Here is a 26,897-nt window from a genome sequence, read left to right as displayed (position 1 = left end):
ATGCCACAGGCCAGTTAGTTGTTGATGGACTTCACCTATCATTCAGGGACATTTGGAGGAAAAAAAAAAGGAGTAGATAGTATTCTATAGTCTGTGAGGCATGCAGTTACCTCTGAATGTAGAGAGACCTGATGTGTAAAATAATTTGATTTGAGATGTTTGAATTTGTTGTTTTGTATTGTTTTTTTAAAAAACTGTTTCTCTAACATGTTTTTTTTTTTTCTCACACATGTATCCTTTTAATTAGAGGGTATGCATGCCCACAGGGGAGTGTGCTAGGGGAAAGGGAGATAATAGGGGAAGTCTGTCTGATTCATTAAAGAATGTTTACTACAGTAGGCAGAGGAGAGAGCAACGGTTCTTAAGGACTGTTAAAGACAAGCCTGTATAAAGTCACAGGACAAGAGATAAAAAGTGGTTTTCTCAGATGTTGTGTGCCTGTGGAGTTTTTTTGTAACTCCTGAGATACCCATAGTAAATTCTTGCCTCCCCAAAGTTGTTTAAGTGGGCTCAGATTTCATCCACTGTGTGAGACTTTCAAAAATCATTGTTTGAGTATGCTTGGCTATCTACTGATCTAGTGTTTGGAAGGATCACCTAGCCAGAACAAGATTATTCAGGTAGTAGAAGAAGAGATGATACGAAGGAAAAGTCATGTACGTCCTTTTTTCCTTTCTTGCAATCTTTTCAGAGGAGCTAATAATAGAAAACCCTCATTTCAGACACAGTCAAGTAGTAGCAGTCCAAGTACCTGTTTTCTCTGCGTTCCTGACTTCTTGGACTGAAACTAGCTGTACACAGTAGTTTCTTGCTTGCCTCCAGTTTTCTGGGAGGTGCTAATGAAGACCAGCTATTGCTGAGTTACTGAGTTTGTTCCAGCTTTCTCTGAACAGCTCCTCTGAGAGCAATGAACCTTAACGTGGTTAGGTTTCTAACTGTTAAATCCTTCTTATCTCCAATCTGGGCAGCCTCTGCTTGTTTAAACACTTCCCGTAATGAGGCACATGTTGACATAGGCAGAGCCCAGCCTCCAGCTATTTCCCACTTGTAAGAATTATTGTTAATATCTTTTGCATTGACATTTTCACTGTTGGCAAAGTTTGTAATACAACACAAGAAGATGAGCTGGTACTTGTGCAGAGCTGTAGGTGCTCACAGTACTTTGCAAGCATAAAAAAGAATCAATCCTGACTTGGGGAGCCTAGCTTTCTGAACCTCTTCCTTCTAAATACTGAAGAGCTACTGCTTTCCAGTGCTTACTACTTTGAGTACAACTTTAAAAGGAGGGAGTAAGAAGACATTGTTCACTGTAGGACTGGGACCTTATTTGCAAGTCTTTCAAATCCAGTATTGTCACCTGCTGGGGAAAGCAGAGGGCTAGCAGAGCATAGAGAGGGAAGGTAAACTTGGAAACTCCAGTGCTTTTCCTCTGTTCCTGATCATTATTTTTTTTTTTTTAAATTGTGTTGCTTCCTGAATTGTCTTAATAATTTCCTCCACATTCACTGGTAGATTAAGGCCATCAGTGATGGAGAGGCTAGGAGGAGGGAAGACCCTCAGAAGGGTGAGCACCAGAAACTTAATCAGTCACTGATGACAGGACCAAAACAGGGCATTCAGGCAGGCAGGTGAAGCATTTCTTACTTCTGTACCTTATACGCTCTGATCTTAACAGGCATGAAGGAGATTCTTGTCACTGTGAGAAAAACAAAACTTCCATTTCCTCTACTGAGACTGGCAAGCTGCAGAAGGGAATGATTACATCTTTCAGCCATAGTGCCCATCTTGTTCCTCGCTGGTCTTCAAAATAACTTAAAGTTACTAAATAGTCATTGTGTTAAGCTGTGGCTAATGTGTTTTGATGCATTCTGTCCACACAGATTGAGAAGCTGCAAAATCAAATTGAAAAAGAGAAGCAAAGTAATCAAGATCTGGAGACCTTGAGTGAGGAGCTGATAAAAGATAAAGAACAGCTACAAGTCGTCATGGAGACTCTAAAAGCTGACAAAGACAGACAGGTACAAACTTCACAAATGTTAATATGAAAGTGTATGCCCAGTAGTGGTAATTAAGTGATGCCATTTAGAACATCTAGTTCTCTCAGGGAAGGCAGGGCAATTAGAGAGCTATTAGGTGGAGGCTGAATTTCATAGAATCATTTAGGTTGGAAAAGACCTTTAAGATCACTGAGTCCAACCGTTAACCCAGGACTGCCAAGTCCACCACTAAACATGTCCTTAAGGGCCATATATATGAGTTTTTTAACCACCTCCAGGGATGGAGATTCCAGTACGTCCCTGGGCAGCCTGTTCCAATGCTTGAGCACCCTTTCAGTGAAGTTTTTCCTAATACCCAATCTAAACCTACTCTGGTGTAACTTGAGGCCGTTGCCTCTTGTCCTGTCGCTTGTTGTCTGGGAGAAGAGACTGAGACCCACCTGCCTACAGCCTCTTGTTGTAGAGAGCGATAAGATTCCCCCCTGAGTCTCCTTTTCTCCAGGCTAAACAGCCCCAGTTCCCTCAGCTGCTCCTCATGGGACTTGTGCTCCAGACCCTTCACCAGCCTCACTGCCCTTCCCTGGACACGCTCCAGCACCTCAGGGTCTGTCCTGCGGTGAGGGGCCAAACCTGGACACAGGATTTGAGATATGCAGCCTCACCAGTGCCATGTACAGGGGGACAATCACTGTCCTAGTCCTGCTGGCCACACTGTGTCTGATACAAGCCAGGATGCTGTTGGCCCTCTTGGCCGCCTGGGCACACTGCTGGCTTGTATTCAGCTGGCTGTTGACCAGCACCCCAGGCCCTTTCCCACCAGCAGCTCTCCAGCTGCTCTTCCCCCAGCCTGTAGCGCTGTGTGGGGCTGGTGTGACCCATGTGCAGGACCCGGCATGGAGCCCTGTGGAACGTCATGCAACTGGCCTCGTCCCATGGGTCCCGCCTGTCCAGATCCCTCTGCAGAGCCTTCCTGCCCTCCAGCAGATCAACACTCCCTACCAACTTGGTGTCGTCTGCAAACTCACTGAGGGTGCACTCAATTCCCTCACCCAGATCATTGATAAAGATACTAACCAGCACTGTCCCCAGTACTGAGGCCTGGGGAACACCGCTTGTGACCGGCCCCCAGCCAGGTATAACTCCGCTCACCACCACTCCTTGGGCTCAGCCATCCAGCCAGTTTTTTACCCAGGGAAGAGTGCACCCATGCAAGCCGCGAGCAGCCAGTTTCTCCGGGGGAATGCTGTGGGAGATGGTGTCAGAGGCTTTCCTAAGGTCCAGGTAGACAATGTCCACAGCCTTTCCCCCATCCACTAAGCGGGTCACCTTGTCATAGAAGGGGATCAGGTTAGTCAAGCAGGACCTGCCTTTCATAACCCCATGCTGGCTGGGCCTGAACCCCGATTGTCCTGCACGTGCCACGTGATGGCACTCGGGCTGATCTGCTCCATAACCTTCCCCGGCACCCAGGTCAGGCTGACAGGCCTGTAGTTTCTCCGGATCCTCATTCCTGCCCTTCTTGTAGATGGGCATCACATTGACTAACCTCTAGTCCAGTCAACTGGGAACTCCCCAGTTAGCCAGTAATTTTTTTCAAATGTAAGTAAAATGCAAAAAAGTACAGCATATTTTGCTAGCTACTGCTCCTGTTACCATAGGGGGATCTTCAGGCTGTTCTAAGGACAACGCTTCCCTCTTCGCGGGGAAAAAAGGCCTGAATCTTACTAAATGGGACACCAGTTGGTTTTAGGATGTGCAAGTAAAGCCCTATTTTTATTGCTGAAGATTGGTCTTCTGCCAGCTGTGTGTCCTCATTTGGTCTGGTTGGGGGTTTTTTAGCCACCCAACATTTTTGCTGTATTTTAAAAAGATGGTGAGAAAGCATTTATGTCTTTTGGGTTGATATTTTAAATGCACCTTAGCTTTTACTGCTGTGCTGCAGTTCATATGCAATGCCTTGAAACTATCCTATTAAAGCTTAGTGCAAGGTGTCATCTATATTAATCTGACTAGCGAGGGAAATATAGGCACAGATCGTTGAAGTCTGGTCTGTATATTTGCAGCCTCTATTAAAATTTACTCCTAAGTTCTGTGGGGTGAAGGTTAAATAAGAAGATACCTTGTTTGGGTAGTGCTTTTCATCTTGACGGATTCTTACCTAGACTTCTGCCTGGGAAACTGCACTTTACCACCAGACTCCTACATTTCGTTAGAACACATACAGACTTTGTAGTAGTACTGAATGAATGCTTCACAGGTAGGGCAGGAAGTAAACCCAGAAGTATTCTTAATTGTCAGGAAAGGGCAGGGTCTGTTTTTTCAAGTCTTAAGTTCCTTTTGATTTATGTGGATGTGTATAGGTAAGAATCAAATGCAAACTGCAGACTAAGTCACAGTTGCTTCAGCTGAAAGGTGACCAGTTGGGGTAAGTGTACTGTTCTTACAGGAAGTGTATTCTTAATGAGATCTATAATTGCTGTAAATTTTCAAATGTTTTGGGGTTTCTGACACCTTATCGGAGATAATCTGTGTCTTCGGATCCCAAAGATGAATGTAAACCTAGATAGAAACATAAGCTTTATTAGGAATGGTTCCTAACAAAGCACATTCTTCAAGGTGTTCTCTGAAGGTTTCCTGTCTACTTTCTCCCTGTCTTGAACTTTTTGGCTGGTAGCAGGAATATAACACTTTTTAATTTTTTACAGTGATGGGTTACCGGAGGTAACAATTTTTTTCATTAGTTTTGGTTTCTGGGTTTAGTCAGTGAAAACTGTTGAGAAATTTGTCTTGGATTAAATGGATGTGGTTTTGTTAACAGTTGTCTGCTTCAGGACTAATTTATACTGTGCTTTGTAAGGTAGATGAGTAACACTTGCTTGACTTTTTTTATTGTTTATGTAGATAAAGGACCTTAAACAAGAAAATGATCACCTTAATCAAGTGGTCTTATCCCTGAGACAAAGATCTCAAGTGAGCAGCGAGGCAAGAGTAAAAGATATTGAAAAAGAGAACAAGATCCTTCACGAAACAGTTACAGAGACTAGTAGCAAACTGAACAAGCTGGAATTTGAGAAGAAACAATTGCAAAAGGATTTTGACCAGGTTAAAGAAAAAGTGGAAAGAGTGGAAGAAATGGAAAAAGAGCTCCATCGGCTGGAGAGAGAGAATGAACAACTTACAAAGAAGGCAGCAGCGATGAAAATAGTGACAGAAAAAGTGGAAGTTCTTGAGCAGGAAAATGGGAATCTGGAAGTGGAAAATAGGAAGCTAAGAAAATCCCTGGACACATTGCAGAATATTTCTATCCGGCTTGGGGATCTGGAAAGGGACAACAAGCAATTGGATGAAGAAAATCTGGAGCTTAGGAGAGTGGTGGAGACCATGAGATTTACCAGTACAAAAATGGCACAAATAGAAGCAGAAAATAAAGATTTGGAGAGGGAGAAAGAGGACTTAAGAAAAAATGTGGAAATATTAAAAGCAATGAGCAAGAAATCGGAGAGGTTGGAGCTAAGTTATCAGAGTGTCAACTCTGAAAACCAGAGACTTCAGCAAATTGTGGAGAGCAGCAGCAAAAAGATCCAGGAGTTAGAAAAAGAAGTACAAGGAATGGAGAGTGAAAATCAGGTCCTCCAGAGAAACCTTGAGGAGCTAAAGATTTCTGCCAAACGGCTGGAGAGGTTAGAAAAGGAGAACAAAACCCTAGAACAAGAAATGTCTCAGCTTGAGAAAGACAAAAAAATGCTGGAGAAAGAAACGAAACGGCTTTGGCAGCAAGTGGAGCTGAAAGATGCTATTTTAGATGATAGTACAGTAAAGTTGGCAGTTGCTGAGAAAGAAAACAAGACACTAGAAAAGGAAATTGCTCGATTCAGAGATTCATCTAATAAGCTGAAAGAATTTGAAAAGGACAATAAAGATCTCCTAAAGCAAGTTACAATTGATAAAAGAACACTAGCTACATTGAGAGAGGTAAGGAAAAATAATACTAATGGTTTTTTATTTCAGCTCTTTGAAGTACAAAGGGAGACATCTGTCCCATGACTAGTTAATACATGAGCTAGGATATCTCCACAGCCTTAACAGCCATTGCTGGATAGTGTGGCCTTGGAAAGTGGAACATACCAAAAACTGCAGTGTACCACTTGGTGTCTGCAAACACGTCTCCAAATGACATCTTTTCTCATGCAGAATAGGGTTTTAACACAGCTCCCACATGGTAGCTGTAAACCAAAGACTCTGATAATTTTGTGGTCACAGAGTTAGATAAAGTATTTGCTAACATGAGAACTCCAGCAGAGAGACTGACTCTTAAGTGTAGAAATCGGAGCACCTGTTGAGGATACATCCCTGTCCTAAAACAGACATAGCCAAGACAAGAACCATCCCAGATGACCAACCTAACACTTTCAATAACAGCTGCATCAAGTTTTTGCTTTGCAGCTATCTACAGTGTTCTCCTCCAAAAGCTTCCCTGTGGAGTGAGAGCAGCTCTGATCTCTTCCAGCAGCCCTCTCCACTGCAGAATGCCCTAATTGCACTTTTCCTACTAGCGATCTTTTTAAGAATACACACCTAGCATTAGGATATTGGCAAACTAATGATGTGTGTGCCAGAACCTGACACTTTTACAAGTGGCCTATGAGTGGATTCAGGTTATTGCCATGTGCTCTCATTGCCTGCCCCAGCTGCTGTTGTCCTGCCAGAAACAGGATTCCTGTGAAAGAGCATTCAAAAGAAAATGGTCAATGCTGCAGTGAAATAAATAAGTTTAGCCAGACTAATGCAGTAAGCAATTACTTACTTGGAAGATTTACTTTTATTTTACGTTTGGAAGCATTAGTGTAATTTTGAGGAGGGTAACAAAAGTTCTATCACAAACATTTGAAAGTCCTGAGTTGTGTTTCTATCCAACTTTCCTTAAAAATAAGTAAATAATAGCATTTCTGAGAAGGCTCCTTTTTAATCTTTCCCTTCTCATACTTCTGCAAATTTCCAGTGGTACAGACCCATACAGAAGCGTATCTTCTTTTCCTTAGTTACTTTGTATAGATACTACAGAAGGAGTTCATGGATGTTAAAGGGACTTGTTCACAGACCATGGACTGGAACTGACCTTAACCTTACCTTTTTTTTGCTGGCCACGTGAATGAATATGTGGCTAAATTTGTGATATCAGAGTATTAGTGAATACCTACAGTTTATGTTTAACAAAGGATTATTTTAAGTGTTATTCTCGCTTCTGTTTGATATCCAGGATAATTTTCTTCCTTACTTGAAGTGCTTTGGTAACTTTGTCCTTTCTTCATGCCTTATTTAAGAAAACTTCTGAGCAGCCCCATGAGCAATGTAGTTCTCTATGGTACATTTGCATTTCAGAGAATTTTGAATGGCAGGGATCTTTGAACTTGGCTATGCACCAAAAATGATTTGTCCTTACTAAACATGCAGGCTGCAGTTATGTCTTCTCAGGCCATTTCCACGCAGCCCTCGCTTTACTGGCATAACAGCAAATCATTTTCCCAATATACCTTCACCAAACTCCATCAAATTTCCTCCTTGTCTGGTTCTGCTTAGGTTTCTTCCAAAGAAACCTAAATGAAACCAGAATGGGTGAGTAGATACCAGAATAAGTGACAAAGCTCTCCTGTCCCTTACACAACAATTTAATTATGCTTTTTAATTTTGGCAGTAGTTTACCGTATGTCAGAACTCAGAGTCAATAGTGAAAATGCACTATTGCCAAGTCCCTTTGTCCCTTAACCATATTATCTCAGGAAACTTTCATACTGATGTTCTGTCACTCCTGTGTGTGTGTGCCAGTGTTGCTGGGCTTTTTGTCCTAGCTGAGAGGTGGGAACTCCCTCTGCTGGTGTTCCCTCCTGACCTGCACACATCCCTTCTGTGCCACAAGGGCAGGATGTCTCCTGGCCTGCACATATTCCTTGTTTTGGCAGATGGGCAGGATGCCAGTGTTGGCAGATGTAATTCAGTACAGTGAGTGGGACAAAGGCCAAAAGTAGCATTCTTCAGATTTATTCCAAGTAAACTATAAATAAAAGCGATTAGTTTAATACTGCACTCTGCTGTCACCAATAAAGAATTTTAGCTGACCTTCTTGGAACTAGGATCTTATCCAATCACTTTTTTAGCACTTTTTAAAAAAAACTATAGTGCTGGGTCATTATCACTACCCTTTGCACAGCAACTAATCATGTGAGTGCTCTTACAGGATTTGGTCCTGGAGAAGCTGAAGAGTCAACAGTTGTCTAGTGAGCTGGACAAACTGAGCCAGGAACTGGAGAAGATAGGATTGAACAAAGAGCTGCTGCTACGGGATGACAATGGCAATGGTGACACGTAAGGAAACTGAGCTCTCACAGTCATTCTTCTGGCTCTGCAGGCTTTTCCTCAGCCTAACGCAAGCCCTTTGCCTTTTTTTTTTTTTTTTTGTTTTTTGTTAAACTGGTTCTTACCTGTCTCACTCCAGTTACACTTAGTAATTTTGAAAATAAGGCTTACTTTTCTGTAGCAAGCTTGGCAGTATACTGCAAGTTTTGCAAAACATTTTCTTGGATGGAAGGAAGGAAGAAATGCCATTTTCTCTCTCCATGCTAGCCAGCATTACTACAGTCCCTCTCTACCCCCTCAGCAGCTGGGAGAAGCTGAGTAGCTATTTCAGTGTGTATTCCTCCTCATAGTCTCTTTACAAGTAAGAACAGTGCCTATTGAAGTGTCTGTCATTACTCTGTAATTGGTGATCCAACCACCTCTTAACGTAAACACAGATGTTGCCTAAGAAATTCCTGATTGTAAGGAGTTCTTTTGCAGGTCCTGTAGTAATGAACAAAGAAACCTCAACAACCCATGTCTACATAGGCCTCTTGGTATGGCCTAAATAGAGAAACATACCTGTCTTGTAGGAGTCTTTAGAATCTACTGTGGATTTTTCTCCTTGTCAAGAATGTACAAAAGAGCCATGACAATAAATTTCTGCACTGTAATTAGGGGAAAAAGAGAACTTTCTTATATGTAGCTCTTCATTTTCTGTAGAACTGTACTGGCATTACCTCTATTAAAATTGATTGGTTCCAAAAGCAGGTTCCTCAGCTATAATATATCAGTAGTAATCTGCGGCAGTAAAGGAAATAATTTTGCTGAAGAAGCAAACACATAAAATGTAACATGTGAGATTCAGAATGGGTGAAGTCCTCTAGGTAGATGGTGGCTCATATCCTAGTGGCTGGCACTGGAAAGCTATTCTCATGTCTTTCAGAAAATACAAGATTCTGGAGAGCAAAACTGAATCGGCACTAAAAACAACACTAGCTGTGAAAGAGGAAAAGATTGCAGTGCTGGAAGCTCAAGTGAAGGACTTTCTGAACTTGAACCAGCAGTTACAGAATGATCTAAATGTGGTAAGAGGTTAACTGAATTTTAATTGTTCACAATGTGGTTCTGCGCATTCACATGCATATTTTTTTAACTCATCAAGAACAAGTTATCTGTTACAGAAATACTCCCCACCCCCCATCCCATACGTGCACTTCCCAGAAACCTTTTATGACTAGTCTGCTTTCCCTTGTCCTTTTCTATATAATGGCACCAATTTCAGAAAAATTGTTGGGCTGGGGGCACAGCAGGTTTTTTTACATAACCACCATTTGCAGATCTCTGTTTTCCCATGTTTTTTCATTGCCATGTTCTTGCTTTTTCTGCATTGTTGAATGAAAGCATAGGCTGAGCAAGACTGCAGTTGGAACATCTCACCTAAGAACAGCCTGTTTGTTAGGTGACAGTGAGCTTGAGTCAAAGGGCACCTGACTGGAGGTCAAGAGACATGGATTCCTTCCTGTCTGTGTCTCTGCTTCCCCATCTGTTAAATGAGGGTACTGGTTGTTGAACCCCTTAATGTCCCTGCAGGGCAAGAGAGGAGCTGCATATTCCATCACTAATTTAAAATCCCACTGATAAACCAGTATTGAATGTTGGCTTTGCAGATAAAGAAGGACTTTGATGCACTGAAACAGACTCAACAGGATGGGCATTATGCTCAGAAGTCACTGAGGTATTCTGCAGAGAAACTCATTCCCAACCACCAAATGAATGAGAAATTGGAAACGGGGCACCGGGAAGCTACCGTGGAGCTGCTGAAACTGAAGGACAGGGCAATTGAACTGGAAAGAAATGTAAGCCTTCTCCTGTTACCTCTCAGACTTCCCTTGCGACCATGAGTGGGTTGCTGGGAACTGGATTTTTGAGCTTATAGGAATCTGATGGATTTATTGGGAGTTTTTTGTAAGTTTACCAAATTCCTCAGGTATTTCTTAGGACTGCATGGGATATATGCTATATATGTCTTGTATAAATGATACAATGGATATATATGTGTGTGTCTTGTATGACATTATTGCAAGGATTAATCCTGTGTATAATATCTGTCCTACCTTCATTTAATGCTGGGAAGAGTTTGCTTTTGCACATCTGTTGCAGAATGGTTATTGTTAATTGGTTCTCATCTTGGATAGAACTCCAAATGGTCAGGACAGCTGTTCCATTTCTTCCTGTCACCCCTTCAATGCCACCTCTCTTTCAGAATGCAGCCCTGCACACTGAGAAGCAGCTGCTTAAAGAGCAGCTGAAACATTTGGAAACACAGAATGTCTCCTTCAACAATCAGATCCTGACACTACAGAAGCAAAATGTCTTCCTTCAGGAGCACAACACTGCCCTGCAGACACAGACAGCCAAACTCCAGGTCAGGACAAACTTGCACCTCTGTGTCAGGAGCCTGGATTTGATTATAGTAATGTGGAGAAGATGACTGCTAATAAGAAATTGTTTGTATTGCTAGGCTGATGTTGATGATGAGGCCCATAAGGTGGAGCTTAGTTTGAGGTCTGAATTTCTCCAAGCTAGGTGGGAAATAGGCTCTGTAGCTAATGTCTAGTAGCCATCTTCATTAAGAAGGTAGGTAGTTAGAGAGAAATTTTTGAAATCAATATAGCAAAATCCAGATGTGGTGTTCCAGGAGCTGCATTTCTAGAATAAAAGATCTTTGCTCTTTTGTTCTGTTAATGCTATGCCTGTGAAAGAGCTTGGAAGAAATGGGAAGAGGACACAAGTCAGCTCCCAAGAGGCATTGTAGCAATGAATTCCAATCACAATTTTCATACTTTCAGACAAAATGTCAAAGTTGCCCGTGGAATGGAAAATGAGCACTCTTAAACATTGCTTTCATTTTTAAAAGATAAGCTTAGCTTGAGAAAGAAAACAGTTTTAAAGAACAACATTGGATTAGCTCTGATTTTTTTTTTTAATGTGACTTTCCCTTTTCAAGCTTTTCCTCTTGCATGTTCACAGATATTTTTTTGTTCTCTAATCATTTCTCATCTGTAATTGATGTATATAAGCAACATATAAACGCACTACCTGTGTACTGAAATCAGAGTTAAGAGTGCTGCTCCATACACAGTAGTGCAGTTAATTTTGTTGAGTTTGGGTGAACTTAATTTTTCATTACTTGTACACAAATATAGGATAACTTTCAGCTTTGTACATGATTGTTGGAGATGCAGTTCAGTTGCAAGTATTCTAGCTCATCTTGGTCTTCAGGCTCAAGAACTTTGCTGGTAAAACAGTGTTTTTTCAGTTTGGAGGTTATCCTGGTAGTTTTCAGACTGCTGATAGCATGGCCTTGTATGGTGCACACTGCCAGCAGTAATACCAAAATGATTCCAAATTGTCCACAGATGCCTTAAGTCTACAAAGCAGTGAATGAGTTTTTGAATAACTCTATACAGATACAATCTGCTACTACGTGTGTTGTATGTACCAGTAAGTCTAAATAATGAGTATTTGCTTTTTATTTGAGAAACTTTAGGTAGAAAATTCAACTCTGAGCTCCCAGAGTGCTTCACTGATGGCCCAGAATACTTTACTCCAAAATCAGCAGACAATCAAGGAGAATGAGAACGAAAATATACTGAAAGAGAAGGAACAGCTGAAAGCTGAGTATGAGTCGTTGCTTCAGGACCATGAACACCTTGCATCACTGCATGAACGGCAGTCTGCAGAATATGAAATGCTAATAAACCAGCACAGCTGCCTGAAAACATTACACAAAAACCTGGATCTGGAGCACAAAGGTCTGGGTGAGAGGTATGCTCAGTGCTCAGGGGTGTATTGTAGCCGAAATGTGCCCACATTACAATTTTAGCCCTAAATGTTGGTCTCCAATTACAAGTGGAAACTGCCAGGTTGTTCCCCTGAAAAAGTGTCTCCTCATTCTTGCTATCATTAGGAGATTAGATAATAGTATTTGCAAAGCTGTGGTTGTTAGACCTCTAAAGGTGGCAGACCACCAATGAGTCAGGTCACATTTAGGAAATACAGGCTTAGGTCTTGGGGATGCTTTATCAGAAGTAGCTTAAATGCCTTTACTACATTTAAGGATCTGTGCTGTAATAACATGCAGCCTTAAAAAGATTCTCCTTGTTCTACTGTGTGAGGTGTCTTTTCTAATCATACAGTAAGGTCTGCAAGTCACCTAGGTAATTACCTATGTGTGAGTAGTACATGTCTTGAGAAATCTAAATCATTGAAGATTGTGTGTGGCATCAGCATCATGACAAAGGAGGTGCTCTGAAGGAAGCCGTATTGAGCTAGTTGTGAGGTAGTGATGTATTACTTATTTTCTTCTAGTTCTCACAATGTAAGGCTTTTGCTTCAGGCCCTTCAACAGAGTTGTGAAATCGGAGTAGTCTGCTGTTTAGTTTCAGTTACTGTCATTTTCTGACAGTTGTGCATGGATTGAACAATATATATGCTGTACTACTACATAAATACCGCTCTGCCTGTGCCTCAAAACTTTTCTTACCAATTCAGTGATTTTCCTCAAAATACCTGTATTCAGGTTCAGTTTAAGTGCAAGACCGTGAGTCGGGTTCAGAGCAACTCAATGATGATCTTTGAGGGTGTACTAAGAACTGGTGCTAAATGTTCCTTTCCCAAAGACTAAGGAGCTGGCAATACAATGTGTGGTAGATTTTTTTATAAAGTACAGAAATAAGCATATTATGATTAAAATATCCACCGGGGCTGTGTGACAGGACAGCTGCTTGGCTGTCAACTAAATGAGCTGTAAGTGATTACACAGATGCTCTTCCTGTTTACCAAGTCTTTCTGACTGATAAATGGTTCTCATTGATTCAGGCTTTGCTTGAGATTATCGCACTGTGGTGTGTTGAGGCAGTTTGCTGGGTTCTTTCTTTTCTTGATGAGTACCAATTATTAAACAGTTCTGGCCTAAGGAAAAAGTGGCTTTCTAAAAATAGGTTCTCTCTAGTGGTAAGTGCTCAGATCACCATTGTAAACATTAACAATTTACTGAGATGTGAATGCCAGTGAGAGATGTTGCAGGAGAGCAGATGGTGGCCTTTTCTATACTCAAAGCAGGTTGATTTTGGCGGTTCTCTAAATGCGGTGTCCTCCTCAGCAGATCAGTCTCAAAAGATACTTATAAAGGTGATTTGTCCAAGGACAGCCTGTGTCTCCATTTGGCTGTCAGAAAAAAAAGAGATAAGCCACTCCTATGTGTATTTTGTTTTTCTTCCATCATGTGCTACATGCAGTTCAGCTGGCTGAGGGAACAGAGGGGGGAAAAAGTTAGAAAAACAGTTGTAAGAAACTTTTCTTCTGCCACTTTGAGGTATTTAACGGCTAAGATGAAATACCTCACTTTCAACTTCAGCTAGAATGCACCACCTGCTAAATTTTCCCAGAGCAGCTCAGGACAGCCAAGAAGTTTGTTTGTGCACTGTCTTAAAAGACAGGTTTTGTTTGTCCCAGCTACGAGGTGTTGGGTTTTTTTCAGTAGGATCGCACTCCTGCATAAACCTGTGACTGTAGCTCGTCTAGAAAAATCCGCAGCAACTTTAGTTAGCTTGTGGACTCCTAACACCATGTACAGCCAAGGTCCCCAAGGTTTGTGTAGTTCACTCTGATGCATTCTAACCACAGAATATTTTCTGCACCTGAGCAAACTTCATTAAGCCTCCCTTGGCATACTGTCTGCACAGTATTGGTGCTGCAATGGGGATTTAATAATGGGTTGTGTGTAACTGCAGTGGAATGGCCTGTCATAGCCCAGCAAACCACAGACATGTGGGTTTGACTTAGCAAGGAAAGGAGAGTTGGTATGTTAGGATCATTTACCATTAATAGCAGTTTTTTAACCTTGTGGTATTTGGCTGACTGTCTCAGTGAATGCAGAAAGGCTGGAACCTTTTGCTGCATTTTTTAGATTGCTTTACATATTACACTGTCTTGGTTTAACCCCAGCTGGCAACTAAGTACCATGCAGACACACAGTGGGGTGGGGGAGAGAATTGGAGGGGAAGGTAAACCCCATGGGTTGAGATAAGAACAGTTTAGCAATTTAAATGTAGTAGTAATAATAATAGTAATATTAATTATAATCACTAATGAAAAAGGAGACAACAAAAAGAGAGAGAGGAATAAAACCCAAGAGATGCACAATACAATTACTCATCACCCACTGACCAATGCCCGGCCAGTTCCCAGTGATCAGCCCCTCCTGGCCAGCTTCCCCCAGTTTATATACGGAGCATGATGTTCTATGTTATGGAATATCCCTTTGGCTGTCCTGGCTCTGCTCCCTCCCAGCTGCTTCTGCACCTCCTCACTGGCAGAGCACGGGAAACTGAAAAACCCTTGACTTTGCATAAGCAATACTTAGCAACAACTAAACCATCAGTGTGTTATCAACATCATTCTCCCACTAAATCCCAAACCAGAGCACTATAGCTGCTACTAGGAAGAAAATTAACTCTATCCCAGCCAAAACCAGGGCATACATGTTACTAAGGGGAGGTACTAAGTTACTAGCTACAGTTGATTCCCAGATCATTGAGCATTTCTTTGGGTCTTATTCTGGAGAAGTGTAATCCTGCAGAGACATTGGAAAAACTCATCTCACTGGAAACACAGAACCCCTGCTAGTGGAGGGTTACATACAGCATGGACATGCATTATTATGGTACTAGAGTTCTGGCTGGTAATTATTTTTCTGGGTTCCTTTTACCACCTGTTTTTTATCATAGCTGAGCATTTTTAAATTATCTCAGTCACAAATACCTATCCACACAGAGTATTTCTGCTAACAAACAGCAGAAAGAGTGAAAGCCAAAAGGAGTAAAGAGGGATATGGTTGTTCAATCCCAGGAATGGGTTGCATCAGAGCCAAAATGGATTTTATTTGCATGTATAAGAGAATATTTTTAACCCCCCCCCCTGTCCAAGTGCCTGATGCTAAAGAAATGGAGTGTTGAATAGCCCGTGGGGTGGGTAACCTTGTGCCCTGTGGTAGAGCTTGTCAGGTTGCACATATCCTGCTCAAAAGGTAGATTCCATGCTGAATCTGGTCTACAAGAAAATTTTGCCTGGGGATTTCATTAGGGCTTCAGAGATGCAGAATCGCTTGCATTTTTGCAGACAGTATCTTCTTTCTTACCTTTCACCTAATACTTAGGGGAGCAGCTGTGGGTCTGCCTTAGGGCTTCTCATGCTCAAAGGCAGCTTGTGGAGCTGGGCCAAGGTGGTAAAACTGGTCCAGTATACTGCTTCCTTTAAGTAGCCCTCTTAAAAAAAAAAAAAAAAAAGAGGGCTTGGATAAAAATGGAGTAGCCCTATCATACAGAAATGGCGAAAGAATTCACAGCACAGTTTCTGCAAAGGCAGCCATGGTAATCTCTGCCAAGGGACTGACTGTGGAGTTCGTCTTCTCAGGCTCTGGATTGGCACACAGTCTGTCTTAAATCCTTCTTGGAGCTGGATATGAAACCTTCCTCTGCTTTGGTTCTTCCATTTGTTCTATGGACATTGAATTTGAAATGTCCTGGAGCTGAATGGAGGAAGAAGATAAATAAATAAAGTTAATTAAGCTCCACTGTTGTTACTGGGAATGAATAGCAAAAAGCAGCTTTTGTCTGGGAGACAGGTACTTTTCTGTGTGGCCCTGGCCCTTCAATGGACTGGAATTTGGGACAGGCTGGAATTTGGCCCTGGGATGAAGGGAATGGTAGTCTGAGAGAAAAACAAGTTGGCAGGAGTCAGTGTAGTTGGTGCTGTTGGCTGCTTTTGTTTTTGTTTTGAAGTTTTCATGACTGCAGAGTAACTGCCCTGCATTCATCTCTGCTGGGACAAGGGTCACAGATGATGTTTTGTTCTCACTAGCTTTTTCAAGCAATGCTCCATCTCCCACCTAGTTGCTGTTTTCCATTTGCTTAGAAGGCTATTTCTTTGTGACTGGCACAGGTGTACCTGCCCAGGGGTATTTCAGGGCAATACCCTTCTATCACAGTCACAGAAAAATGTGCTGATGACTTCTGACATTGACTGCACCAGTGTCCCCAGCGGCTTCTGCGTGTGTGTGTATGGGCACAGACCTGACAGAGGTCACCAGAGAAAAAAGCCTTCTGAGAACAGCTTGCTGTTTTGCGAACTGGTCTCAAGCCACCTTGTTCTTTGCAGCATTTTCCAAATGCAGGGAGGCTGAGCCTGGCTAATCAGTGCTTGTTCCAAGTATCAGGGGCATTGTTCCACAGCTCTGGGTTTTTTTAGCATTCCAGAGATTGAAATTAAAGACACAGTTGGTGGCACCTGCCCTCTCTCTCTGCCTGTCTTCCCACCCTGAATGATTCATGCACAAATTGTATAAGCCAAGTGGTAGTGGAAGCCTGGACATGAATACTGGTGTTACTCTTGGGCTTCTCACTAGTGAAAAAATAGAACCACTCGAAGCAGGTGGGTCAGCCCCTGCTTAAAGATGTTTTGTTGTCAGCTCACTGATATTAGCCTCATCATCTGTCTGGAATATGCAGGAGATTATTACCTATGCAGGATGCTATTACCTATGCATATATCCTAATATGCATTAGGTTGTTGTCTAATAACCTGTTGCTCATTCCACTGCTTTCTTGGTGCTTTTTGGCTGCTGCTTTCTAGTCAGGTTTTTGAAACCTGCCACTGACAATTATTTGTGAATGGGATTCCAGTTTAATGGTGCAAGTTTCCACTCGCTCTGGAGACTCATATGCTCTTTACCAAATGATCAGAATCTGGAATTGAAGTCAGGTTCTGGCAATTGCATATCTCTTTGCTTAAAAAATGCTTTTGTTTTTTCTAAAAGCCTCCCTGTTGACTTACAGACTAAGCTGAATTCCCTTGCATGGTGTGGAATTCTTCAGCCTTGGTAGATATTTAACCACACAAATGTGTATGAAACTAAGCAGGCAGGAAAATATATTCTTTCTGGTTATTGTGGTATTATCTATTAAAAATCTTGAACTAGAGGAAGAAAAATGTTTATATGAAAGCTAAGAGTATGCTACTCCTCTTTTTGCAGATACAATAGTTTAATGAAACACAAGGCAGAACTGGAAGAGTTGGAAATAGTTTTAAAAACTGAAAGAGAGGTTTTGCAACAAGAGAGGAGATCAAATGCAATAACCACTGGAGAAAATCAGAAGCTGAGGGAGGAACTGGACAGGTATGCTACCATTGCTAAAATCTGTATATGTCGTCAAAAAGTAAATTGTGCAAAACACACAATTGTTTTGGTGTGTTAACTGTAGCTCCAGAATACCTTCATTAACGTGTCTGTTAATTTATCTCAATTTGTCTTGTTAATTTGATCATTTTGTTTAACTCGGTTAAGATTATCAGCTTCATGGACACTGTCAAGAAATAACTGTTACTCAGTGCTTCAAACATGGTCTGATCCTGGGACTTTTGCACATTCAAACTAAGCTTCCACATGTGGTTCAGTTCACAAGTTTTTCTGTAATGAGTTGTTTGCAAGCACTTGTCTTTAAGTAGAACTACAAATGCTCAAAATGCCCAGATACCTTCTAGAGTTGCATGAAAAGGTTCCTACTAATTTTTTTTTTTCCTTAAGGAGAATTATATTATGCTTTTCACATAATATGATTTAGTTCTAGGAGTTACTATTGCTGTTTATTTTCTGCGGCCTAGAGAAAGCTGCTATTTGTTAGTACTTGAAAGAGACTTGATTCTTGTTATTAGAAGTGGGCTTAGTGATTCATATGATCACTGAGTAACTGTTAACTCATGTTAACCCCTTCTGTGAGCTAGCAGCTGAACTTTACGTAATGCAGCAGTAAAATGTACCCAAACCTGTATCCCTGCTGGGGCGCTCTCCATTATAACCAGTTCAGTGCCTCTGTTCATACTACAAAGGCATTTTGAGAAACAGTCTGGTACAAATAAGAGGCCAATGTACCAAGTTAAAGCAACATCAGATTGAATCATATTTAAAAATCACATTAAGTTCAGTCACAAAAGTTTCATATGCTGTCCCAGTAATACACTTTAGAACACTGCAGAGCTCTGCAAAGGTTTTCTCAGGCTTGCTGTTTTCAACTCTGTTTCTCCAGGGACAAAGGAAGATGTTGAAAACTGTTGATTGCAATGCTGGCAGAGTAAGGCTTAGCTGATCTGTCAGCAAATACGGAACTTAATCTTTTTTATGTATCTATTTGTTTAATGTTTTGCCTTCGTGATTTGTAGACAGTTTTAGATTTACCAAAAGCTATAAAGGAATCATCTTACAGCATTACAGTGTTTCCAGTTCAGGACACTTTAATACTCATATTTCATGCATCGGGAAAAATTCTGTGAGTGTTCTTTATTTGTGCAAAATAGAGCTGCCTTTATAGCCAAATGCTTCTAAATACATTGTGCCTCAGAAATTTATGGTGTTTCTTGCACATTGAGGAAATAGCAGTTTTAAGTTTCATCTATTTTTCTTTTAGTTCTTTTATAGATCTGAAATATTTTATAAAGCTATTACTACTTTCTTAATAAAATTTTATTATATGCTTAGAATAAAAACGTCTTTAGGAGTTAGTCTTTGGAACTTAATGTTTGATTTAGCGATAGCTGCACACTGATGATGTGGTCTTGAACGTGAGATACTTTCTATGAAATGTCCTTCACAAGCCTGCTGGCTTCTTTGTCTTCAGGGTGAATTTCTTGCACAACCAGCTAAAGGCAGAGTATGAAGGGCTGCATTCACACACTAAGGAGCTGAAAACTTCCTTGAACAACTCTCAGCTGGAGCTGAATCGTTGGCAGGCTCGCTATGATGAGCTAAAAGAACAGCACCAGTCCATGGATATCTCTCTGACCAAGCTGGATAACCACTGTGAGGTGAGTAGCTATAGACTGGTATACTGCTGGGTTCCTGTTAGAGAGCTGGCAATCAGTGTGTGAAGGTTTTGGCACACTATATATAGAAGGTCAAGCTATGCAATCGTAAGAATACCCCTACGTGCTTTGAAGTTTATCAATTGGTTGCTATGCCATTGTGTTAGCTTGATTATGGTGTACTCCCAGAGAATCCAGATGCAGAGGAAAGATTAATTTATCTTGTTTAATAGCTCCTGTCCCGTCTAAAGGGAAATCTGGAAGAAGAAAACCATCATCTCCTGAGTCAGATTCAGATGCTGAGCCAGCAGAATCAGATGTTACTGGAACAGAACATGGAGAACAAGGAACAGTATCACGAAGAACAGAAACAGTACATGTAAGAAACTAAAGATCTGAACTGTAAAACCTAAAAAAGTATTCTGTTTGTCTAGATGACAAATCATCTGTCAGGAGTAGAAGGACAGGCAGGGGAATGATAGGTCTACTTGATACTGGCTAGAAAAGGGGATGTTTCAGAGAAGGTATATGTAATGGGGAGAAGCTACAAAATTTCTTCACATTGCCTTACCACAAAGGAATGTGCAGGAGACACCTGGATGAGCACAGCTCTTTTTAAATGACATAGATGAACCCATGTGGAGAACTTAGTTACAAAAGATGGAATGCTAAACCCAGCAGTACTTCTCAAAGACGTCTGAAGAGCTTGGAAAACAGCTGAGTTGCAACAAAAATTTAGTCTTAGGAGAATCATTCTATGTTCAGATTCCTGAAGAATAGCATATATTAATACTCCTAGTTTTTGTCATTTTCATTTTAAGAAATACTTCTATGTTGTTTTTAAGCATGCAAGTGTCAACATCTGTAGCTGCATCCCCCATGCATAGGGTGACATTGCTTAAAGTGAGATACCCTGTTTAAACATATTGGACATATACAAAGAACACTGTTCTCACAGCAGTGAAGTTCTCTTATAGGTGTGAAAGAAGTAAGAAAAGTGTTCTTAATCCCAAGAATTTAAGTCTGAGCACCTCAGGATAATGTGGGAGTTACTGACTGAGTTTTATTTCAGTGCTGGATTATATGGTTGAAATGTTAGAAATTGTTTACCAGAATTGGCTGAATACAGTTCAGATATACTCTAGGCATATTTATCCAGGTGTCTTGGCAGTTCTGTGATGGAGGCACATTAGACCTGCTACTTGAATGAAAGATGATTTCATCCACTGTGCAGGTTAACAAAAGGAGGAGTAAATAAAAATAATAAGATTACATGGCACTCATGAATGCTTTGACACTGCTCACAGGAGACCACCACCACAGTAGTCTTAAAAAAATCAAACATTATTTATTTCTCTAGTTAGAACAGAGTAAACAAAACAGGAATTAAATGCCCAGTTATTGTGTAGACAAGAAGTTCAACTATGTAAGTAATAACCTTGAGTAATTGTCAGTGATCTGTGAATAAGACTGAACAATCAGCAAACAAATTTTCAAAAAAACGAAGTAAGGTTAATCTCAACACCCACCAACAAACTCTGCCTGAGTTATTAGTGAGTAATCTAGCACCAATCTATTGTTCTTTCACTTTTCATGCTATGGCATAAAAAAATAACATGTCAGCAAGTTGGGTATGCTTTTTGCATTTGCACTCTCTCTAAAGAGACAGTGAATAAGTTCAGTAGGATTCTGAAGGTTATGCGATAGGAAGATACTTCAGTCTCTTTGTTCTCTTGGTGGCTTTTGGTCTTTGATTTTTTGATTATGCTTCATTTCATACAGATGGTTCAGAATGTCCTTTCTCCCCTTACAGTGATAAATTGAATGCCTTAAGGAGACACAAGGAAAAACTTGAGGAGAAGATAATGGATCAGTACAAGTTTTATGATCCTACTCCAAAAAAGTAAGTCTTGTATGGGTTCAGTTCTGCTATGTAGAGATTTGTGAGGGTGAGAAAAGGCTCTCCAGAACTGGAGATAATAGAAATTTCATCTGAAGTAAGGACAGTGTCATCTCCACTTTCTCTTCACTCTCACTCAGCAAGCCATTCCCTGAAAAAGCGGGTTGTGTTACAGTAGGTTGTGTTAATATAGAGCACAGTACTTCACGTGGGGTCCTCTTTTAATAATGGGATCTGAAACAGTATTAATTCACTTTGCCCTGTTGAATATCATCTTGTTCCTGGCAGAGGGGAGGGACCCCCAGTACGGTGACTAAGCAGCAGAAGGAGATTCCAGAGCTGTTCTTTCAAAGGGGATAAGCAGTCTGTTGGAGAGAAGGGATTTTAAAAAATATATCAAGAACAGAAAAAAAAGAGCCAAGCTGTTTCCACCACACAGTGCTGACTGATAGCCTTAGCAAAGAGAGGGATTCATCTTTAAAAGAGTTTTAATTTCATTCCTTCTCTGTCTGTTCCTGTAGTAGAGCTTTTTACACTTGAAGTGTCTTATGTGGGTCCATATGTGTAATTTAGATTTCTAGCAAAGGGAATGGTTGTCTTTCTCACATTTCTCATGCTGAAGAAACATTTCTGTAAAATAATTTTGACTTTGGGAGAGAAATGGATCTGAAGCTCTGAAATTCATGCTGCATCTTTCAAACCAGTTCGTGACAGTGAACAAGTAAGAATGTAGAATGGCTTGATGGCTTTAGCACAGCTGTAAACTTCTTCAAGGAGCATTTCTTGTAGTGTTTTATGAATCCCATTCACAAAACCTGCTTTATCAGGAAAAACCACTGGATTGGAGCCAGAGCCTTAGTTAAACTAATCAAGCCAAAGAAGGAGACTACAAGGGAGCGGTTGAAACCAGCAGCAGAAACCCCTCCATGGCATTCTGAATCCCCAGAGACTGTAAACTCTCCATCTGCCTCCCAAAAACTGAAACATCGGCAGGAGACTCAGGATAATATCTCTCAAGGGTCAAACTCTATGGAAGAGAAAGAAAACCCTGGGGCAGCTTCAAACAAAGGTAAGGAATGCCCAGCCTCAATTAATGAGCTGAGCAGTATTTTTGAAAAATATTAAAAAATGTTTTAAAAAGATTTAATATATAAAATATGTTAATACTCCATCTCATTATGCTTTATATCCCCTTTTTAGTAAACTAAAAGTTTGAGTAAGCAAAAAACCACTAAACTAAAAAGCTGAATAAACTAGAAGGTTGGAGGTGTTTTGTTTTGGCTTGGTTTGGTTTGAGTTTGTTTTGTTCCTCTTACCTGCTTCTCCCTTCAGCTTTTGTATAGAGTTTCTTGGTTTACCTGAATGTATTGCATGTTACTGAGTAAGCTGGTGTAAATACTTCATTTACTGGGTTTCTGCAGCAAAGCATTTTAAAGTTGGACTGTAAAATATTGTGGTTCATTAGCAACTGCTCTTCAAGTGGTTAATAGCTGGTCTTGCAGCCACTGCCAGGAGATGGCGCATATGTAAAAGAAATAACATAGAAAATGCTAATTTATTGTAATCTAATTATTTTGGGAGGTTGTATTTTGGTTTTTGTATCAAACTAAGAATTTTGTAATGTAAAATGATGAAATTATTTTTTTGAACGCTAATGCAAATGTAAGAAAGATGGAGTGATACTTTTTTGTTTAGTTAGTTCATGCAGTAAATCAGGTGTTCCTAATTATTGGAAATTTAAAAGAAAGCTCCTCAAAATAAATACATTGCCTTTATTAAAGACCACAGAATATCTCAAGCTTTGCTTATTCTATTGAGATCACTTCTGTCAGCTTCTATATTAGATCGTTGTCCTACAGGAGTACTTTTCAAGAAGCAGTTTTTAAATTAAACCTTACATAGTAATTCCTGTCTTCACACTGCGGAGTGTGGGAAATGGAAGCGGAGCAACTGGGGGCAGTAGAACTGTTGCTATAAACTGCTGCCAAGTGTCTGGCTAAAGTTTTTGTTTTGATTGGGGTTTCTATTCTATTTCCTTTTCTCTATTCTGATTCTTCAAAGTGGTTGATACACTTAAAATAAAAATGCATGTCTCAGATCATCCATGTGATTCCAGGATATGTTAAGTATTTAAGGTGCATCCAGAGTTCAGCCTGGGAATTTGGGCTTGGGAGTGCCAGAGATAACAGAAAGTCTCTGGGGCTTCATTCTTTCTGATGTTATATGAAACATGCTTATGTTGAGATGATGAGCATCAGTATTAAAGCCTAGAAGACACCTAGGAAATTTGAGTATATTATCACCAAGTAACCTATTTGATTTTACTTTAAGTAAAAGCATTCTGGGTGATTTAACAGTAATTTCTTAATGGACTTGCTTTTATTTTATGTATATGTGTTAATCTATGCATTAATCTGAGTCAGATTAACTATTATTAACTATGCATTAATCAGTCCTCTGAATATATGTGTTAGTCTTTGTTGAGCCTTTTTTGTTTTTTACTGGTTGTGTAGTCTTTAATCTGTTTTAAGACAAGTTTAAGTTTTATTTATAAGGGTTTTTTTACTTTTTTTTCTTCTTCTTTTTGGGATACCTGGGTGATAACAATTTAGCTGCGCAGCGCAGAAAGATTGCCTTTTTGAGAAGCAAAGTGAAGGATAAAGAAAAGTCTCCTAAGTCTCCATCGAATCATCAGTCTCTCTCTAATCGGCTCCGGTTCTGGTCTTCTTCCGACATCCCATCCTCTCCTAATGAACCTCTTTCTTTCCCGGAATTGGGATATTTCTAACACCTTCTCTTTAGCATTTATCTTCATTTATTTCTGAAAAATATTAAAAAAAAAAAAAAAACAAAAAAAAACAAAAAACAACACAAAAACCCCAAACCACACGTGCCTTAAAAGAACACACACCTTGATAGAAACACTCAGCATGTCTTTACAATACTCTAAATACAAGCACAGTTTAGTGAACATGGACTTAAGTTTTCCTGTAGAAGATGAATCACTATTGCACACTGTGGATCATATCTTCAATGCAGCACATTTTTAGGGGACCTCATGGCATACAGTTTGCGTATGTATATTGGCTGTGGTGCTGTTGTAAGTAAGTGAAGTTGCTGTGTGCTTCGATATTTTCTTGCAATCACATACTTGCATCGTGTCCAGTTAAAATGTTGAACTGATTTGCTGTTGCTATGCTTTCTACAAGGCTGTACTCTTCCTAAAATATAAATCTAATGTGTAAGCAGACTCAAATCCTGGAGATTTTTTTCAGTATTCTGTGCTCCTAAATGCTAAAAATGGCAGGGGTTTTAGCATCTTTTTCTGCTTTTATATAGTCTAGCTTTGAATGTAGATTGGAAGCTACTGGGAAAATTATTCTCCGCAAAGCGTCTTGACATTTGCATTCAAACCTGCTGTTTAGCAAGGTTTTATGCTTCCATCTATGAAAATTCATCTCAAATTGAGCTGCAGTTTCATTTTTTGCTGCTTCAATTTTGAAAGAGCTTTTTTGAAAGAAGAAAGTAAGATTGGGAATAACCTTCATCGTGGATCCATTGCCCAGTATTCTTATTGTCTGATAGCCATGACCTGGAGGCTTCTGAAATGAATCTCCGAGTCCGGTCCCCACTCTGTGTTAGAGAAATGTGTGGAGCACAGGCGGCATGCTACGGGGAGCTCAGCAGAGAGGCCAAAACATCTCATCTTTCTTCTCCCTCTGAGAAGTGACCCTCTGTGGCACAACCAGGGACACTGGCACAGCAGTCTGTTGCTGCCCATTTTGGGATTTGTAAAGAATGTTTGTCTCCAGGGCAGTTGATAATTCTGGCATCTGTGGAAGGTGTGCATCTACAAAGTCAATTGGAAATACAGATTTGCATGCCAAGTTTTAGCCAGTAATTGCCCCTACAGGATGCGATAAACCTGGGAGAAAGTGCCAACTCTGTGCTATGGAGTCCACACAGACTGTGGGAGAGAAAACATTGTTTCTGAAGTCAGCTTCCAGGAATCATCTAGGATGACAGCAACTTGGTCCATTTCTCTGATACAACTTTGCTGCTGCTCTGTGCTTTAAACTAACTGTCTGTCCATTGTCTCTGCAAGTTGTTAACTTTGACCACTGCACTCTGCTGTGTTTTTAGCATTGACTTACTATTAGTTAAGCAAGTACTCCATAGAAATATATAGAAAACTAGAATCTTGTCTCATTAAGAGTGTGTTTCCTCTAGTAAATTCTTTAAATTTTGCTCTATTTTATGCGTGCCTTAAAGTGTTACATCTGCATTACAAGAAATTAATTAACCTACCCCATCAATAGGAAAGATGTCTTCAGCTTTCTGAATCTAAATAGTATTCTAGTGCAGGTAGTTTTTGTTGTTCTCATGCTAAGATACCAGGAATTCCACTTAAAAATCGTTTCACTAGAACATCATAGGAGCAGCAGAGTTTTAACCTTGTAGAGACTGACCCACAGGAAAGATCTAAACCTGAAAGCAATTAGCTTAGTGTGTGGATCATGCTAGATAATTTCCAAATCGGCATTATTTCTATTTGAATAAGAACATGACTACTGTCACTCTTTCCTTATTCTATTTTATTACTGAAGTAATTGCTTATAAAATGTACCTGCAAGGAATAATGTTACAGGAATGTCACACCTCCCTTACCTTTTCTGCATTCATGTCTTTGCTCCTTTTCTTCCTCCTTTCACGGTAATTGTTGCATGTATAATATCAACCCTCCCACTAGCGCTAGGCAGCCCTTGTCACTTCCACACTCTGCAGAGAGAGCACACATGATTGAAAAACTGGTGGCAGAAATTTCCTATCCAGTACTGGACTGTTTATGGAAAAGCTTGCAAAACTAGTGCCTCTATTGTGCGGTTTCTTTGTGCCTGCTTGTCATGTTTGTATGGGCTGATAAACACAAATCTCCCAGTGCTATTTTCCATTGACTCATATTTATTTACTTCTTTCCTCCTCAGTGCTAATGGACCTGAAGCAAAAGAGGAATTCCCATCATGGAGGCAGCAATGATAATGTTGAAGTCTCAGCAGACTCTACAACAAAACACTGCTGTGTGGAGCTGGGTCCTAGGACTTACTCGACCTCAGCTATTCATCTGCACACTTCCACCCCTATCTCCAGGCTCCAGAGCAGACCAAAAGGTATGCAGTGCATTTGATATACCAGCTGTTGGTACAAGTCAGGCTAATTCATAGTTCCTGCTTAGCTGAAACATGGCTTCTAGTGGCATTCAAGTACAAACCAGAGCATTAGTATTTTCTCTTCTACTTTATCTGCTTAATAGTTTAATTGTTTATATTTAAATATAGTCAAATAGTTTAATTGATCAGGTACAGGGTTTTCTTGCTCTTGTAATGTCATCAATTCAATAGAACACATTTGGATGTCAGTTTTTCTGGGGTTCCCTGCCCAGTGGTTCACAGCAGAGGTTAGAAGATGGCTCATCTTCTAGTATTGGCTTAATAAAACCTTCTTGATCACCTCAGTCTTCTACGCTGCTGGAATGCATTGGAGACTGACCTGAGGGATTAACCTTCCTGTGTTTAATACTGCCTTTTAAGTTTTATGGTCTTTTCAGGCTATAATTCAGAAGATAATCTATGTGAACAGTCCCCTGAGGTGGAGTTTGCAAGCACCAGACAGCATGGTAAGCTTGTAGCATGTATGAATGCTCTAAACTTCTAAACATTAAGACTTATTTCATTCTGTCCACTTGAACTGTC

General features: G+C 40.4%; 1 protein-coding gene across 2 annotated transcripts in view; it reads left to right on the top strand.

Annotated features, from left to right (window-relative positions):
• Window positions 1-26,897, top strand: part of CCDC88C (coiled-coil domain containing 88C) — a 102,233-nt gene that overhangs the window by 68,898 nt on the left and 6,438 nt on the right. For both annotated transcript variants that reach the window (XM_056345935.1, XM_056345936.1), the window contains exons 14-27: window positions 1,881-2,018; window positions 4,899-5,969; window positions 8,230-8,357; window positions 9,274-9,415; window positions 9,998-10,186; window positions 10,594-10,755; window positions 11,881-12,158; window positions 17,425-17,568; window positions 19,064-19,250; window positions 19,481-19,626; window positions 21,061-21,150; window positions 21,975-22,216; window positions 26,133-26,315; window positions 26,753-26,821. In XM_056345935.1, the coding sequence (XP_056201910.1) occupies window positions 1,881-2,018; window positions 4,899-5,969; window positions 8,230-8,357; window positions 9,274-9,415; window positions 9,998-10,186; window positions 10,594-10,755; window positions 11,881-12,158; window positions 17,425-17,568; window positions 19,064-19,250; window positions 19,481-19,626; window positions 21,061-21,150; window positions 21,975-22,216; window positions 26,133-26,315; window positions 26,753-26,821 (3,169 nt within the window). The remainder of the gene's footprint in view (window positions 1-1,880; window positions 2,019-4,898; window positions 5,970-8,229; window positions 8,358-9,273; window positions 9,416-9,997; window positions 10,187-10,593; window positions 10,756-11,880; window positions 12,159-17,424; window positions 17,569-19,063; window positions 19,251-19,480; window positions 19,627-21,060; window positions 21,151-21,974; window positions 22,217-26,132; window positions 26,316-26,752; window positions 26,822-26,897) is intronic.

The sequence above is a fragment of the Falco biarmicus genome, chromosome 7 (genome assembly GCF_023638135.1).
Source record: "Falco biarmicus isolate bFalBia1 chromosome 7, bFalBia1.pri, whole genome shotgun sequence".
NCBI lineage: Eukaryota > Metazoa > Chordata > Aves > Falconiformes > Falconidae > Falco > Falco biarmicus.
The sequence above is the reverse complement of the archived record's forward strand: the minus strand, read 5'-3'. Positions and strand labels throughout refer to the sequence as shown.